At 36.5% G+C, this 14,953-nt stretch overlaps 2 protein-coding genes across 2 annotated transcripts; both read left to right on the forward strand.

The window, feature by feature from the left end:
- The first annotated feature begins 1,385 nt into the window (after window positions 1-1,385).
- LOC124449176 lies at window positions 1,386-2,458 on the forward strand. The gene is made up of 2 exons (XM_047000123.1): window positions 1,386-1,777; window positions 1,966-2,458. Exons 1-2 carry the CDS (start codon window positions 1,662-1,664, stop codon window positions 2,456-2,458), a joined length of 609 nt encoding a protein of 202 aa, XP_046856079.1. The 5' UTR covers window positions 1,386-1,661.
- A 2,841-nt stretch (window positions 2,459-5,299) lies between these two features.
- On the forward strand, window positions 5,300-9,321 carry LOC124449177 (52 kDa repressor of the inhibitor of the protein kinase-like). Its single transcript, XM_047000124.1, has 2 exons — window positions 5,300-5,544; window positions 6,204-9,321. The coding sequence occupies exons 1-2, from the start codon at window positions 5,300-5,302 to the stop codon at window positions 9,319-9,321; spliced, it is 3,363 nt and encodes a 1,120-aa protein (XP_046856080.1).
- Window positions 9,322-14,953: the final 5,632 nt, after the last annotated feature.

Raw genomic sequence — 14,953 nt, forward strand, 5'->3', positions numbered from 1 at the left:
ATGTCAAAGTCACTACTCATCAATGATTCATTGCCCATATACATAAATTCACCTACCTCATCATCATCTAATATTAATACACTGAAACAAAGCCGCATTAACACAATCCTGACAACAGAAAATACCAAAGATCCACACCCACAACCACTATTATCACACCCTCACTCCAATCAAACAACAACTCCATCAACTGATCAATCTTTTCCACTACCCATGAGATATGAGCCATCTACCGCAAACTGCTTAAGTACATCAACACAAGATAACAACCTAACACCATAATCCTTTGTACAAACCCATCTCAACGACACACTTATACCACAAATCATGATTTCCCTCACCCTCAGCAACCCATTCAATCAAAATAAGTTTCCAGATATAACACATCTCACTTCATCACAAACAACACCAAAACTTAATAAAACACCCACACCTCCACCAACACTCATCGACCTTCCACTGGATAATGATGAACATGAGTCTAGACCACAATCTAACTGCCAAACACAATTACACTTCACACCAACACACAACACACCAAATAATCAAATCTCCCCCTCACATAATAATTCCTCAACCAATCAAGACAATTAAAGCAATTTTAACATAACCTTTTCTTATACACAACCACCAAATGGCATAAATGTAACAAATTGTCAAAACCCCACAACATTTGTTGATAACTGCCAGAGTCGTTTTGCAACATCAATGACTTTTAACGATTTTGAACGTAAATCCGTCCTCTTCTCCGTCGAAGTGGTCGAACTTGGGAAATTTTCATCTTCCAATAACAAAAACAAACGTTTCCAGTAAGAAACCCAAATATTCAGAAGAAAGGTGACAGTGATGCACCCAAAAATTTCAGACCCATAGCGCTAATGCCTTGCATATCCAATTGAAGCAAGACACCACCAAACACTTTTTACAAACTTTCCAAAAAACGTGCAACACGAAATATAATAAAGTAAATGGTTTGAACCCGGGAGTATTCAGAGTCAAAAGATGACTACCGCTAAGGTTGTCGAAATGTCAGTCAACCACAACAAAAACAGTCCTTCTCAGGACTTTATTAACCTGGACGATCATCATTTACAAACATGTAACGAAATATAATGAAGGACAACACCATAAACTACTCTGGCTCCAAAGAATGAGCAGAATCTTTTTTCGAAAACACATTTCAACAAAGAGATATTGATACAGAAACACTACTTTAATTACTTAAAGAACAAGTTCCCAGAACTAACACCAATCCCAACATCACTGCAGAATTCACACAATAAGAGATGCTACACAAACTAAAATCAATGTCCAATTCAGCTCCAGGAATGGATAGAGTGGAGTAAAGACACCTCAAATTAGTAGACCCTAAGGCTGCGTTTACACGGTACCGGATAAGTTTTAATCCGGATTAAATTTGTGACGGATAGGCCCTGCGTTTACACGGATCCGCTCTGATCCGTGCAAGTTTTGTGTCGACTAAGCGGTACAATTTTGTACCTGAAAAATCGAGGTACAATTCTGTGCCGGTACTGTTCCATTCTATATCAGTTACCGTGTAAACGGTTTAACCAGGTAAGTTTTTAACCGTTTTCACTGGTATTCGACAAAACAGTGAGTCAGTGCTCAGTCAATATTTTTTTAATACTGCATTTTCCAACATGAGACAGATTCTTATGAGCATTTTTGCATTTATTTTTGGTGCTGTGGCGACGTTGAACGTTGTTTATGAACTGGCGTTGGTAAATTTGGTAAATTATCGAAGGCAAAGACAAAGGTAAACGCTTGATGACAAAGGAAATATGTCGTTCTTTGCATCTAAAATACAGCATAAGTTTTGCATTTACGTCAGAAAATAAATAACGCAGTATTGTAATCCACACATATTATGACAAAACTTACTGGCTTATTCACTCAAAAGTTTGCTTCATTTATTTTCAAAATGACGTTCAATTCTCTTTTAAGGTATGCTACATTGCTGACACAGTCGTCCATCGTTAGAGGGAAGAAAATAAAAAGTAAAAGAAAGGCAAAAGGATGTTGGGTAAGACCTGGGAGAACATCTCTGTGGTGGGAAAATTTCTTATCCGGTGCTGTAGTAGGTCATGAATGGAGAGAGAACTTTAGGATGTCACAAAACAATTTCTTGAAACTGTGCAACAAAATCAGAATCCCACTTCAAAAGAAAGTCACGAATATGCGTGTTCCTACATCTGTTGAGAAGCAAGTTGCTATGACTTTATACTATCTTGCTGATGAAGGAAGATTACGAAAAGTTGCAAATGCATTTGGCGTTTCCAGATCAACTGTATCGTTGGCTATTAGAAGAGTATGTTTTGTAATTGCCACTGTATTAGGTCCTGAGTACATCAGATTACCTCAAACAGAACATGATGTATTTGAAGCTGTCTCAAATTTTTATGAAAACATGGCTTTCCACAATGTATTGGTGCTGTAGATGGCACTCATATCTTCATTAAACAACCAGCCAACAATGCAAGTGATTTTATCAATAGGAAGCATAGATATTCACTGAATGTGCAAGCTATTGCAGACTACAAGTATTGTTTTCTAGATGTTGTGGTCAAATGGCCGGGAGTGTGCATGATTCAAGGATATTTTGTAACTCAAAAGTAAATGAGATGTTAAAAGAAGGTTCAATTCCCAGTTTGCCAAGAGTCTTATTGCCAGGCACTGAACCTGTTGGAATTTGCATTCTTGGAGATCCGCATATCCTTTACTCCCTTATTTGATGAAGGAATTTCCTGGTGGGGCAAGACTGCACAGGAACAATTTTTGGGTATCGACTTTGTTCAGCCAGAATGATTATTGAATGTGCCTTGGACGCCTGAAGAGTAGATTTGGGTGTCTGAAGCGTGAAATGGACATAAACCTTGCTGATTTGCCAAATGTTATTTACAGCTGTTTTGTATTGCACAATTATTGTGAAATGAATGGTGAGATAATAGCTAATGAAAGAGTAGATAATGCAATAACTTATGACAGAGAAGTTCAACCTGCATCTTCAAGTGTACGGAATCAAGGATGTGAGGCTTCAGCAAAGGCAGTAAGAGACATTTTGTGCAGTATTTTGATTAGAGATTATATCTACAAACACCTTATTGAACAGACTTTACTGATAATAATATACTTGTACAAAGATGATTTAATTGTTCTTGTACATACAATAATCCATTAGTTGCATTTTAAGTAATAAAATTATTGGAATAAAACATGACAAAAAAAGGCAATTTAAAACTGTTTAAAATTATATAAGTACTTTGTCTAAAAAATATATTCATAACAATAGTTTTTGTGCAATATTTAAGCAATGTATTACATTAGATTAAACAATGGCAACCCAAACACTAACAAATGTACGTTGAAGTATACCTATTGAAAGAATAGAAATCCTGGTTCTATGACTTTGAAAACGGTATAAAATTATCATTGGCATTATTATGGCTAGACTCGCCATTGTTATTAGTTGACATAGCCGCTTGTTGGTATCTCCATCTGATTTGGTTGCTGTTGAAGTGATGCAAGCAATGCAAACCCATGACTTAGTGTATCATTAAGTGATGAAATTCCTTTGGCAAACGCAGTCATGTTTTCTTGGTGCTTCTGTTCAGCTTTTTCCATTTGTTCCACAATCCTGTTCTTAAGACTTAAATCTTCATTCGCCATGGCTATCATCTGTTTCTCAGCAGGTATTTTCTTATTTAACTTTGAATTTTTCTTTTGTTGTACTTTTGAGATGAGATTCCTTCTAGCTTCACTTACCCTACTTATTGCATCAGTATTTAAAATCTCTTGTTGAGCAGAATTGTTGAGTGTTTCACTGCTTACATCAGAAAGCTGAACACACGATTTATTTGATACTCCAGAAAGAGAGTCTTCGGAATCACTGACAGTTTTGGATGTGCTTGGTATGCTTTCTCGAGCATTCGATATTGCTTCTACTGCTGGGCTCCCACACCCAATACTAGCACATTCATCGTATAAAACAGCTACAACTCTACCGCCTCCGCTGCGTCTTCCAGAATCAACTGCTTTTCGAAAACAAAGTTTAATTCTTTTGGTTTTAGCTATTATTCGACTTTTGGTAAAAACGCTTGATATCGTATCATTAACATGTGGAAATCCTTCTGAATTTTCTATGGGATAACGCTCGAGGTATCTTTCGCGAATTTCATCGTATTTCGATTTAACAGACTCCAGTCTACACCTTCATTTTCTTTATCCACCTTATACGCAGCAATCACATCAAGAAGAAGAGCCATCTCCTCGTCCGACCAAGTAAAATTCTTTTCTTCTGACTCGGACGATTTTTTCCTTTTAGCAACGGTAGCCATTTTTCTCTCATGCTATCATTGCACATGCGCGGTACTCGAAACTTTTATTTCTCTCATAAATGTACCAGTTCCTTGTAAACAGAACGAATCCGTCACAAATTTAATCAGGATTAAAACTTATCCGGTACCGTGTAAACGCAGCCTAAGTGTCAAATTCTCGCCTTTATCTTCAATAGATGCATGTCAGAACACAAATCCCTCAACCAGGGTTGTTAGTTTGGCCTTTTTGAGGCCAAATAACTCGATTTTGGCCTTTTTTCTCTTTCTTTGGCCTCGAAATTGTTTTTTGGCTATTTGGCTACTTTTTGGCCTCTTTTTACTCAAACAATTTTTTTAAAATTTTTATTGAGCTTTATTTGTAAAAATCTCTTAAATCAGGGGCGGATCTAGGCCATGGCGAAAGTGGCTTGAGCCACGGTCAGAATTCTGCCACTTAAGTTTTTCCATGGTTGACTTTTTCATGATTAAAAATTTTGCTCAAATACTACATCAAAATTCGATCAAAAGCAAAAATTGAATGAATTTTGTAATTTTTTTGTCAAAAATTTGTGTTAACAGAACAAAAACTTCAAATTAAACGTCTTGTTAAAATAGTATTATCATCCAGTTAAACTCTGAACTGTAAAATCACCGAAAGCCTCTCGAATCTTGCCGAATACGCCATGAATATGCTCGGAATATGTTCGTAAATTCGAACCTGCAATCTCAGAATGAAGAGCCACGGTCAGCGTTCAGAAAATTTCGCAATAGTTGCTAAATATAGTAACCTTCAGCCACGGTGCAGCGTTGCAAGCCAATCACAGGGAACGTTTTGGTCATGTGCGCCACGGTGAGCCACCGTGAATGTATTTTGATTGCGCAATAAATACAAGTCATATGCAATAGCTCGGTTCTTGTCGACTTGAAAAAACGCTACTTCTAGTTCTACTCAGCGATTAGGATCAATGGAAGCTTTTAAAAAGATCGATGTTCTTGAAAAGCTCGTCCAAACCTTTCAACAAGAGAACGCTTGCGACATGATTTCTGGTGAATTGTCTAACTTGAGACAACACTGTGTTAAAATAATCAACGAGGAAAGGCTTCGTCGTATAAATTCTACTGGCGATATTATGCTACGAACTTGTTTATTTTCAAAAATGCAGTTCCCTGAAAGCCAAATTGAAAGATCAGGACCCAATGTCCCTGTTAGGTAAGAATTTACATGTATTGGGGTATTAATTTATATTTTTATTTACGTTTGACATCTTGCCCTGAAATATATGATCAATCCGTTAATTTTCAGCTATTCATATTTAGTGTATCATGTAAAATATATGTCTAAAGCTGTCATTATTTTGCATACTCAGTCTGTCTAATGTACAGCCTAAATAATTTTAATTGTTACTGTCTGTTAAAAAATGTTTTACTTCAATATTAGTCAAAGCTAGTCCTTTTAAAATTTAACCCAATCAATAATGTATTATCCTTGTATTCCTGGCATTTTATGTTATCCCCTGGTTAAAGAAACTAACATATCATTTTGAATAACTGTTACTTTCTTTCACGGGTTATATAGAATATTGATGCTATAGCAGATGGAATCAATAAGTCGTCTGAATCCTGTTCGACATGCCTAGACTAGTTCCAAATCTTAGACTACCTGCCTGTGACTTTGACTTTATCATGATGCTACCAAAGTAACACAAAGACAAAATAACTTTCTCAATTTCAATATTATTAGTCTATCTTTAACTGTATTGGTTACCCTTATTTATTCTAATGTCAGAGTCAGTCTAGCAAATTTGTTTCCAGGTATAGCTTGGAATAACAAAGCAGCCATTAATACTTAAATACTAATTTTTCTTTTAGTACTTTAGCCAATGGGAATTGTCTGTTCAATGCATGTTCTATTGCATTAGTTGGGAATGAGAGTCTCTCTATTTACTTGAGATTCCTAACTAGTGTTGAAATGTTTGAAAATGCAAAATACTATTCTACCCATCCTGTCATCGAGTCCCAGCATAAAAATGGTGCGTTCACTTCACTTAAAAATGCCTTTGCCATGTGTATATCCGATGCAGCTCTAACCTCTTTAGAAAATGTGAATGAAATTGCAGCAGTTTTACAAGAAGCAGTGGAAACAGCAAATAATTACACCTTTTCATCCTTGATGTGTATGTTTGCTTTGTCCACAGTAATCCAGTGTGCTATTCAGTCATACTACCCAATTACTAATGATGCTGAAGTGAAAGGAAATTGGGATTCGTTGGCTAAAATGTTCAATTGTACAATATATCCAAGAGATTTTGTTGATGGGAGTGCAATTGACTATGTCCATATCTTTCGTTGTACTGCGATGCCACCTTCTTATTTGGTAGATCAAAAAATCCCATCCACCAAAAATCATTTTGTTACTTTGTGCAAACCAATTGAAGCACTTCAGCCCGGAGACCATTATTTTAAAACACACATTCCAACTTTATTAAAGTCAGCTATGCCAATATGTCATAAAGTTCCCTCGGCTCCTAAAGTTTTTTCTGCTCCGTCCTCTTCAAAAGAAGCTACATCCACCAAAAAACAGACGGAAGTTGCAAAACGAAAGCAAAGTAGCTTAGATACTCTCCTAGTGAAACGAATTTGCCAAACAAAAGAAGCTGAAGATAATCAAGTCAAACATCCTAGCACTATTACATGTGAAGGAATTTCATCCGTAACTTCCAACAGCGGTCATACTTCAACTTACACTAATTCGCGGGCAGATGATACTTACAACTACATAAATCCGGTTTCCAATCTTTCTGATTCAAAAAAGTACGAAATTCTATGCAATCATTGGAAACCTGGTTCTGATTACTCTTTCCCCCCTCACGAAAGTACTGGAAGACGTTTTCAGTTTGCATGGTTATCTCGATTTCCATGGTTGGCTTACTCTGCTGTGGAAAACGGTGGTTTTTGCGTCACTTGTGTTCTGCTTGGCGGTGAAAGCACGCATAATGCAAGTAAGCTCAAACGTTTGGTGGTAAGTGCTCTTCCTCCAAGTGCATCAACCCTTCAGAAGTTATCTCGACATGGCGAAAAATCTATTGTTCATGCAACTGCAATTCTCCGTGCTACACATTTTAAGCAATTTATTGAGAACAAGACACTTGGGATCGATGTGCAGGTGAATACTGCCAGGAAAGAACTTATTAAAAAGAATCGTGCACGACTTCGCCCAATTGTCGATTGCATCATTACGTGTGCACGCCAAAATCTAGCGTTAAGAGGTCATCGCGATGATGCTCACTATTACCTTGATGGAGAAGATCCCGCTAACCCTGGAAACTTTATTGAAATATTAAAGTATGGCGCTCGATGTGGTAACTTAATGGATGTGCTTTTTGAAAACTGCCCTTCAAACCAAACCTATAGATCAAAAACCATACAAAACGAAATAATAAATATATGTGGCGAGTTAATAACTGAAAAAATTGTCGAAGAGATTAAAGATGCGAAATTTTTTGCTATTTTGGCAGACGAAGCTACTGATTGTTCCAACGTAGAACAGATGGCCATTGTTTTGCGGTTCATAGACAATAATTTTAATGTGAGGGAAGAATTCCTCGGTTTTATTCCATGCATGAAAGGTCTTTCTGGTGAAGCTCTATCCACTGAAATAAAAAATTTCATTCAAAGCTTCCGCCTACGTATGGAAGAATGTCGTGGTCAGGGCTATGACGGCGCTGGAAATATGGCAGGAAAATTTTCTGGAGTTGCTGCCCGAATCATACAGGCGTACGATAAAGCCGTATACGTGCATTGTGGTTCACATATACTAAATTTATGTGTTGCATCTGCTTGTTCAATAGACATGGTGCGTGAAATGATGAACAATGTCCGTCAAGTGTCAGACTTCTTTAATAATTCTCCAAAAAGAACCATCGTCCTTAAAGAGAAGATTAAAGAAATTTATCCACAAGCCAGTCATGAGAAGCTTATCAATGTTTGTCGCACAAGATGGATGGCCAGAATTAATGGCCTTTCCATCTTTCGCAAAGTTTATTTGGCTATCTTGGCAGCACTAGAAGTGGTAAGAACAGACAAGTCAAACGATCATGATACGTGCTACAAAGCGGGGGGGATGATCACAGCCATTAAGTCTTTTCAGTTTATCGTTTGTCTTGTAGTCGTCGAGCGTTGCCTTAAATGCACCCAGCCATTAACTTTGCAACTTCAGTCTGCTTCCCTTAACGCTGGGAAAGCTCCTGAAAAAGTTACTCTCCTCTTTTTGACCATTAACGAACTTCGCATGGACATTGACGCGGTCCATTCGTCGTATTACGAAATGGCGGTTGAATTAGCTAAAGGAGGAGGAGTGAAACCTTACAAGAAGAGGACAAGTGACCGTCAAATGCACCGAGTCAACGTGCCTGCGGACAGCACGTTAGAATACTACAAAAGAGCTTTGACGATTCCTCTCCTCGATCATCTTGTAGGGCAGTTACAATCAAGATTTTCAGATGGAAATCTCGACGCATTTGACGCCATGTATGCTTTGCCAAGTTACGTCACCAGTGAACCTAAGTGGGCCGAGCATTTTTCTCGTTTTTTGAATAAGTATAAAGATGACCTACCGTCACCTGATTTTCTTGAAATGGAGTTAAGAATGTGGAAACTTTTCTGTTACAACTACAAGTGTCCGCTTCCAAATTCCATACAAGAGTTGCTTCCTTTTGTTGATGTTCATTCATTTCCAAATGTACAAACTGCCTTCAAAATATTTGCAACAATTCCAGTGACTACATGTAGCTGTGAGAGATCGATTTCAACTCTTCATCGATTGAAAACCTTCATGCGAAGTACCATGGGAGAAAAAAGATTATCGTCACTAGCATTATTAAATGTTCATCAAGAAATTCACCTTAATATCGACAAAGTAATCGATCGTTTTGCACTTAAACATCCAAGACGAATGGTATTGGCAGATCTTTTAAATAGCGATCCGTGATGAGAAAGATAAAAAGCAATCTTTACGATTGTTAGATAAACGTCTTTGCTGTTGTTGGAAGAAGACCACCTTTGAACATTGCTTTTATTAATCTTGCAATCTTTAAGATTGTTGGATAAACATCTTTGCTGCTGTTGGAAGAGGACCACCTTTGAACATTGCTTTTATTAATCTTGCAATCTTTACGATTGTTGGATAAACATCTTTGCCGCTGTTGGAAGAGGATCACCTTTGAACATTGCTTTTATTAGTCTTGCAATCTTTACGATTGTTGGATAAACATCTTTGCTGCTGTTGGAAGAGGACCACCTTTGAACATTGCTTTTATTAATCTTGCAATCTTTACGATTGTTGGATAAACATCTTTGCTGCTGTTGGAAGAAGATCACCTTTGAACATTGCTTTTATTAGTCTTGCAATCTTTACGATTGTTGGATAAACATCTTTGCTGCTGTTGGAAGAGGACCACCTTTGAACATTGCTTTTATTAATTTTGCCATCTTTACGATTGTTGGATAAACATCTTTGCTGCTGTTGGAAGAAGACCACCTTTGAACATTGCTTTTATTAATTTTGCCATCTTTACGATTGTTGGATAAACATCTTTGCTGCTGTTGGAAGAGGACCACCTTTGAACATTGCTTTTATTAATTTTGCCATCTTTACGATTGTTGGATAAGCATCTTTGCTGCTGTTGGAAGAAGACCACCTTTGAACATTGCTTTTATTAGTCTTGCAATCATTACGATTGTTGGATAAACATCTTTGCTGCTGTTGGAAGAGGACCACCTTTGAACATTGCTTTTATTAATTTTGCCATCTTTACGATTGTTGGATAAACATCTTTGCTGCTGTTGGAAGAAGACCACCTTTGAACATTGCTTTTATTAATTTTGCCATCTTTACGATTGTTGGATAAACATCTTTGCTGCTGTTGGAAGAGGACCACCTTTGAACATTGCTTTTATTAATCTTGCCATCTTTACGATTGTTGGATAAACATCTTTGCTGTTGTTGGAAGAAGACCACCTTTGAACATTGCTTTTATTAGTCTTGCCATCTTTATGGCTGTTAGCAAAAGCATCCTTGCTGCTTTGAAAAGACCATTTGATGGGGCAACAATGATGGGGAATTATATTTTGCAGTGAACTGTCTTTTGGTTATTCACTGCAAAATAACATGCTTCATCTTTCTCTCTCCTCCTGCGGCAACAATTCTGTGATTACAGAAAGGTACGGAAACTGCGTTGAGTTTACATCAGACACCACAAGGTAAGTAAAATTTTTATTTTTCTATCCGAACAGAATTAAAAAAATGGCGATATTAGAATTTTTTTTAGATGAGTTTATAGACCCCCCTAGCGTTGCCTCGCGCCGAAGGCGCTTGCTACGTCACAGGGCCACGGTCAGCCCAGAAGCTGGATCCGCCCCTGAACATGAACCCAACAAAATTGACCTGAGTCCCGTTGAGTCACCTGAATTTATCAGGTTCAGGAGACAATTGCTTAAATTGTCCAGCAAAGTGTGAAGATCATATCTACATTTAATTTCAAACACCGCACTGCAACTCCAACACTTTCAGTGGGGCATTTTTGAAACTTTTCATTAAAAGATGCAACGTTTTTAACCATGTCCTATCACATGGAAAAGAATTTGCCTTTTGAGTAATGGTTGATGAACATGCCTTTCGTCCAGTGTCGTATGCAGCACAAAGATTTGCTAGCTCCTCGTACAACCAGTGGGTGAAAATATGAGAAAAGTTTTGGATCGTTTTGGAAAGCATTTGATCTGCTTCACCCTATTCGAAGTGAGGATGAGGAATGGCAGTATATGATTGCTGGCTCAGATTTTGTTGCAGACTTGTTGGCCCTACTTGATATCCTAGGTCACTTGGTTGACCTTATGCTTTGTGTACAAGCCACTGATTTGATAATAGACTGGATATAGCTTCTACAGGTAGCAAAAGTAAAGCCTAGTTATATATGCAAAATTCACTTCCGGGTACCACGGCGAGATACAAATTACTATAGAAATGTATGGCGGATAACGTTTACAAACATGGATTTTCGAATATTTAAGACTCCTTACTAACCTCAAGTATTAGTCATGGATAAGACAGGTTATGCGAATTGAATTGACATCAAAATGATTCCAATAGCTGTAAGACTGATTTACATCCAATAGCTGTAAGATTGATTTACATCGACATTGGTGTTGATTTAGAAGTTGTACATGCAAGAATATATTTTGTCCCATTGTTGCCAATGCAAAATAGTTCACTGCTCGCTTTCCAATTTCTGAGGCAGTTATGATCTAGTATATGTTTCAATTTTTTAGAAATGAGGTAAGTAATTTTTTTTATGATTCTTTCTTTATGTTGAGAGATTGTTGACGTTTTATTTTTTCTGTAACTTCATTTTTCATGAGCAAAGTACTACTGATGCTTTAATAAGACAAGTTTATTTAGTTTCTTTCGCACTTTATCGTTAGTTTTCATTTCTGTAGTTGTTTTTCTCAAATGGTATGGTCGCACTTTGCGCTTAATTGCTTAAAGAAGTATGATTTTCATTGACATTAAAATCTAACAAATGTGTTCTACACACATTAGGACACTTTAGTAAACTGCTTTTGAAACATCAAGGTAATGTAGCCAGCCAGGTATGGATTTGCAGGCCCTTTAAAAGTACAAAAGCTGTGTGCATTGTTTAATCTTTATAATCATCTTGGTTTTGGTTTGTCCCTTAAGCAGATTTAAACTATTAACAGCAACATAAGACTGTGTCCACAGTTTATAATTATAAATGTATCCAATTGTATCCAGTATATCAGTTTCACATTGTCTTGTGCTAATTCCTTTACAGCCATGAATACTGCTTCTCAGCAACAGTTTATTGTCTACAGCTGTAAATTGGTCAATGGTTTGATTGCTAGTCACACGTTACAAGTGGAATAAAGCTCTTGTCTTTCTTAATACTACAAGACTTGAGACTGATGATCAAACTATTGCTGAAAAGGATTCTAATGTCAACTGCAATTCATATTCATACCATCTCTAACTACATTCATATCTTAAGAATAATTTTAATTTTTTGGAAAAATATTTAAGGCATTAATATTACATTCATACTAACTATGATCTTCTGGAATTTGCTTAGCACTTAGAAGAGGAAAATGAAATTTACTGAATGTAAAAAGGCAGTAATATCGTACATGGCTGGCTATATTGGCCAGATGATGCAAAAGAAAATAAACTGTGCTGTTTGTCATGAAGCAGTCGATTCAAGAAACCATAAAAATGAGTCTGCTTTCCTGACTTTAAAAGACAGGGGTAATTTGTTTAAGCCAACAGCAAGTGTTATAGTAATATGCAATGAAACAGAAGTGCTGTCAGCGAATGTTGGCAGCTACAAATGGAAATTTACCGCAAGGGAAAAGAATTCCTGATGGTATTGCTGTGTCTGTATTAAATGGTATAGATTTGAGGACCACATTCAAGGATCTCAATGCACACATGTTGGATACTACTGTTCACGAAAATGATATTTACTTATTAAGACCGTATCTAAATTCTACAGTAAGGTGCAACCCTACCATTTGGGAAAAACAACTACAGAAATGGAAACTAAAGATAAAAGGTGAAAAACTAAATAAACTTGCTATTAGCAAGATTGTTGTAAGTAAGTAGACAATTAAATGCAACATCTCAAGTTTTAACTTTTAAAGTAAAAATTTCTTTCTTAAATTATTTTTGTATTTCCTCTAGATAACTCCTTGTGTATTTTGTGAGGGATTTAGCACATGGGAGGGATTTAGCCAACACTGGGCAAAATATGCGAGAAGTTTTGATGAAAATAGTTTGTTGGACTTCTAATGGTTGTACTTCTGACAGTAAGCTTACATTTAGGCCAAATTTCTGAAGAACTTTGTAAGCTTTAACAATATGCACCATATTTTAATCCTAGATGTGTCCATAACATTGAACTAAAATACATGGAATGCTACTTGAAGCAAAAGCTTGAAGCCAAATCGTACACCCAGACATGCATTGATAGTGTTTCAAGATTCTGAAAATTGATTGGGCTTGGGTGTAAGATTTGGCTTAAAGAAATTATTAATTTTTTCTATTACAGGTAGCGTTCTATGTTTTTAGTTAAATGGTCCCAAAACACCTTTTAGGTTAGACATTTTCCTGCACAAACTATTTCACAAGTGCTTCTTCGTGGCGCAATTATCAATCAAAAAATGACTCAACGGGATTCGAACCCATGACCTTATGCAGTGCGGTGTTTGAAATTAAATGTAGATATGATCTTCACACTTTGCTGGACAATTTAAGCAAATGTCTCCTGAACCTGATAAATTCAGGTGACTCAACGGGATTCAGGTCAATTTTGTTGGGTTCATAAGACAATTGCTTAAATTGTCCAGCAAAGTGTGTAGATCATATCTACATTTAATTTCAAACACCGCTGCTAGGTCATTCGAATCCTGAGTCATTTTTGATTGATAATTGCGCCACGAAGAAGCTTGTGAAATAGTTTGTGCAGAAAATGTCTAACCTAAAGGTGTTTTCGACCATTTAACTAAAATACATGGAACGCTACCTGTAATAGAAAAATTAATAATTTTAAGCCAAATCTTACACCCAAGCCCAATCAATTTCAGAGTCTTGAAACACTATCAACGCGTGTCTGGGTAATGATTTGGCTTCAAGCTTTGCTTCAAGTAGCATTCCATGTATTTTAGTTCAATGTTTTGGACACATCTAGGATTAAAATATGGTGCATATTGTTAAAGCTTACAAAGTTCTTCAGAAATTTGGCCTAAATGTAAGCTTCTCGCATATTTTGCCCAGTGTTGGCTAAATCCCTCCCATGTGCTAAATCCCTCACAAAATACACAAGGAGTTATCTAGAGGAAATACAAAAATAATTTAAGAAAGAAATTTTTACTTTAAAAGTTAAAACTTGAGATGTTGCATTTAATTGTCTACTTACTTACAACAATCTTGCTAATAGCAAGTTTATTTAGTTTTTCACCTTTTATCTTTAGTTTCCATTTCTGTAGTTGTTTTTCCCAAATGGTAGGGTCGCACCTTACTGTAGAATTTAGATACGGTCTTAATAAGTAAATATCATTTTCGTGAACAGTAGTATCCAACATGTGTGCATTGAGATCCTTGAATGTGGTCCTCAAATCTATACCATTTAATACAGACACAGCAATACCATCAGGAATTCTTTTCCCTTGCGGTAAATTTCCATTTGTAGCTGCCAACATTCGCTGACAGCACTTCTCTGTTTCATTGCATATTACTATAACACTTGCTGTTGGCTTAAACAAATTACCCCTGTCTTTTAAAGTCAGGAAAGCAGACTCATTTTTATGGTTTCTTGAATCGACTGCTTCATGACAAACAGCACAGTTTATTTTCTTTTGCATCATCTGGCCAATATAGCCATCCATGTACGATATTACTGCCTTTTTACATTCAGTAAATTTCATTTTCCTCTTCTAAGTGCTAAGCAAATTCCAGAAGGTCATAGTTAGTATGAATGTAATATTAATGCCTTAAATATTTTTCCAAAAAATTAAAATTATTCTTAAGATATGAATGTAGTTAGAGATGGTAT

Source organism: Xenia sp. Carnegie-2017, unplaced genomic scaffold, assembly GCF_021976095.1.
Source record: "Xenia sp. Carnegie-2017 unplaced genomic scaffold, XeniaSp_v1 HiC_scaffold_23, whole genome shotgun sequence".
Taxonomy (NCBI): Eukaryota; Metazoa; Cnidaria; class Anthozoa; order Malacalcyonacea; family Xeniidae; genus Xenia; species Xenia sp. Carnegie-2017.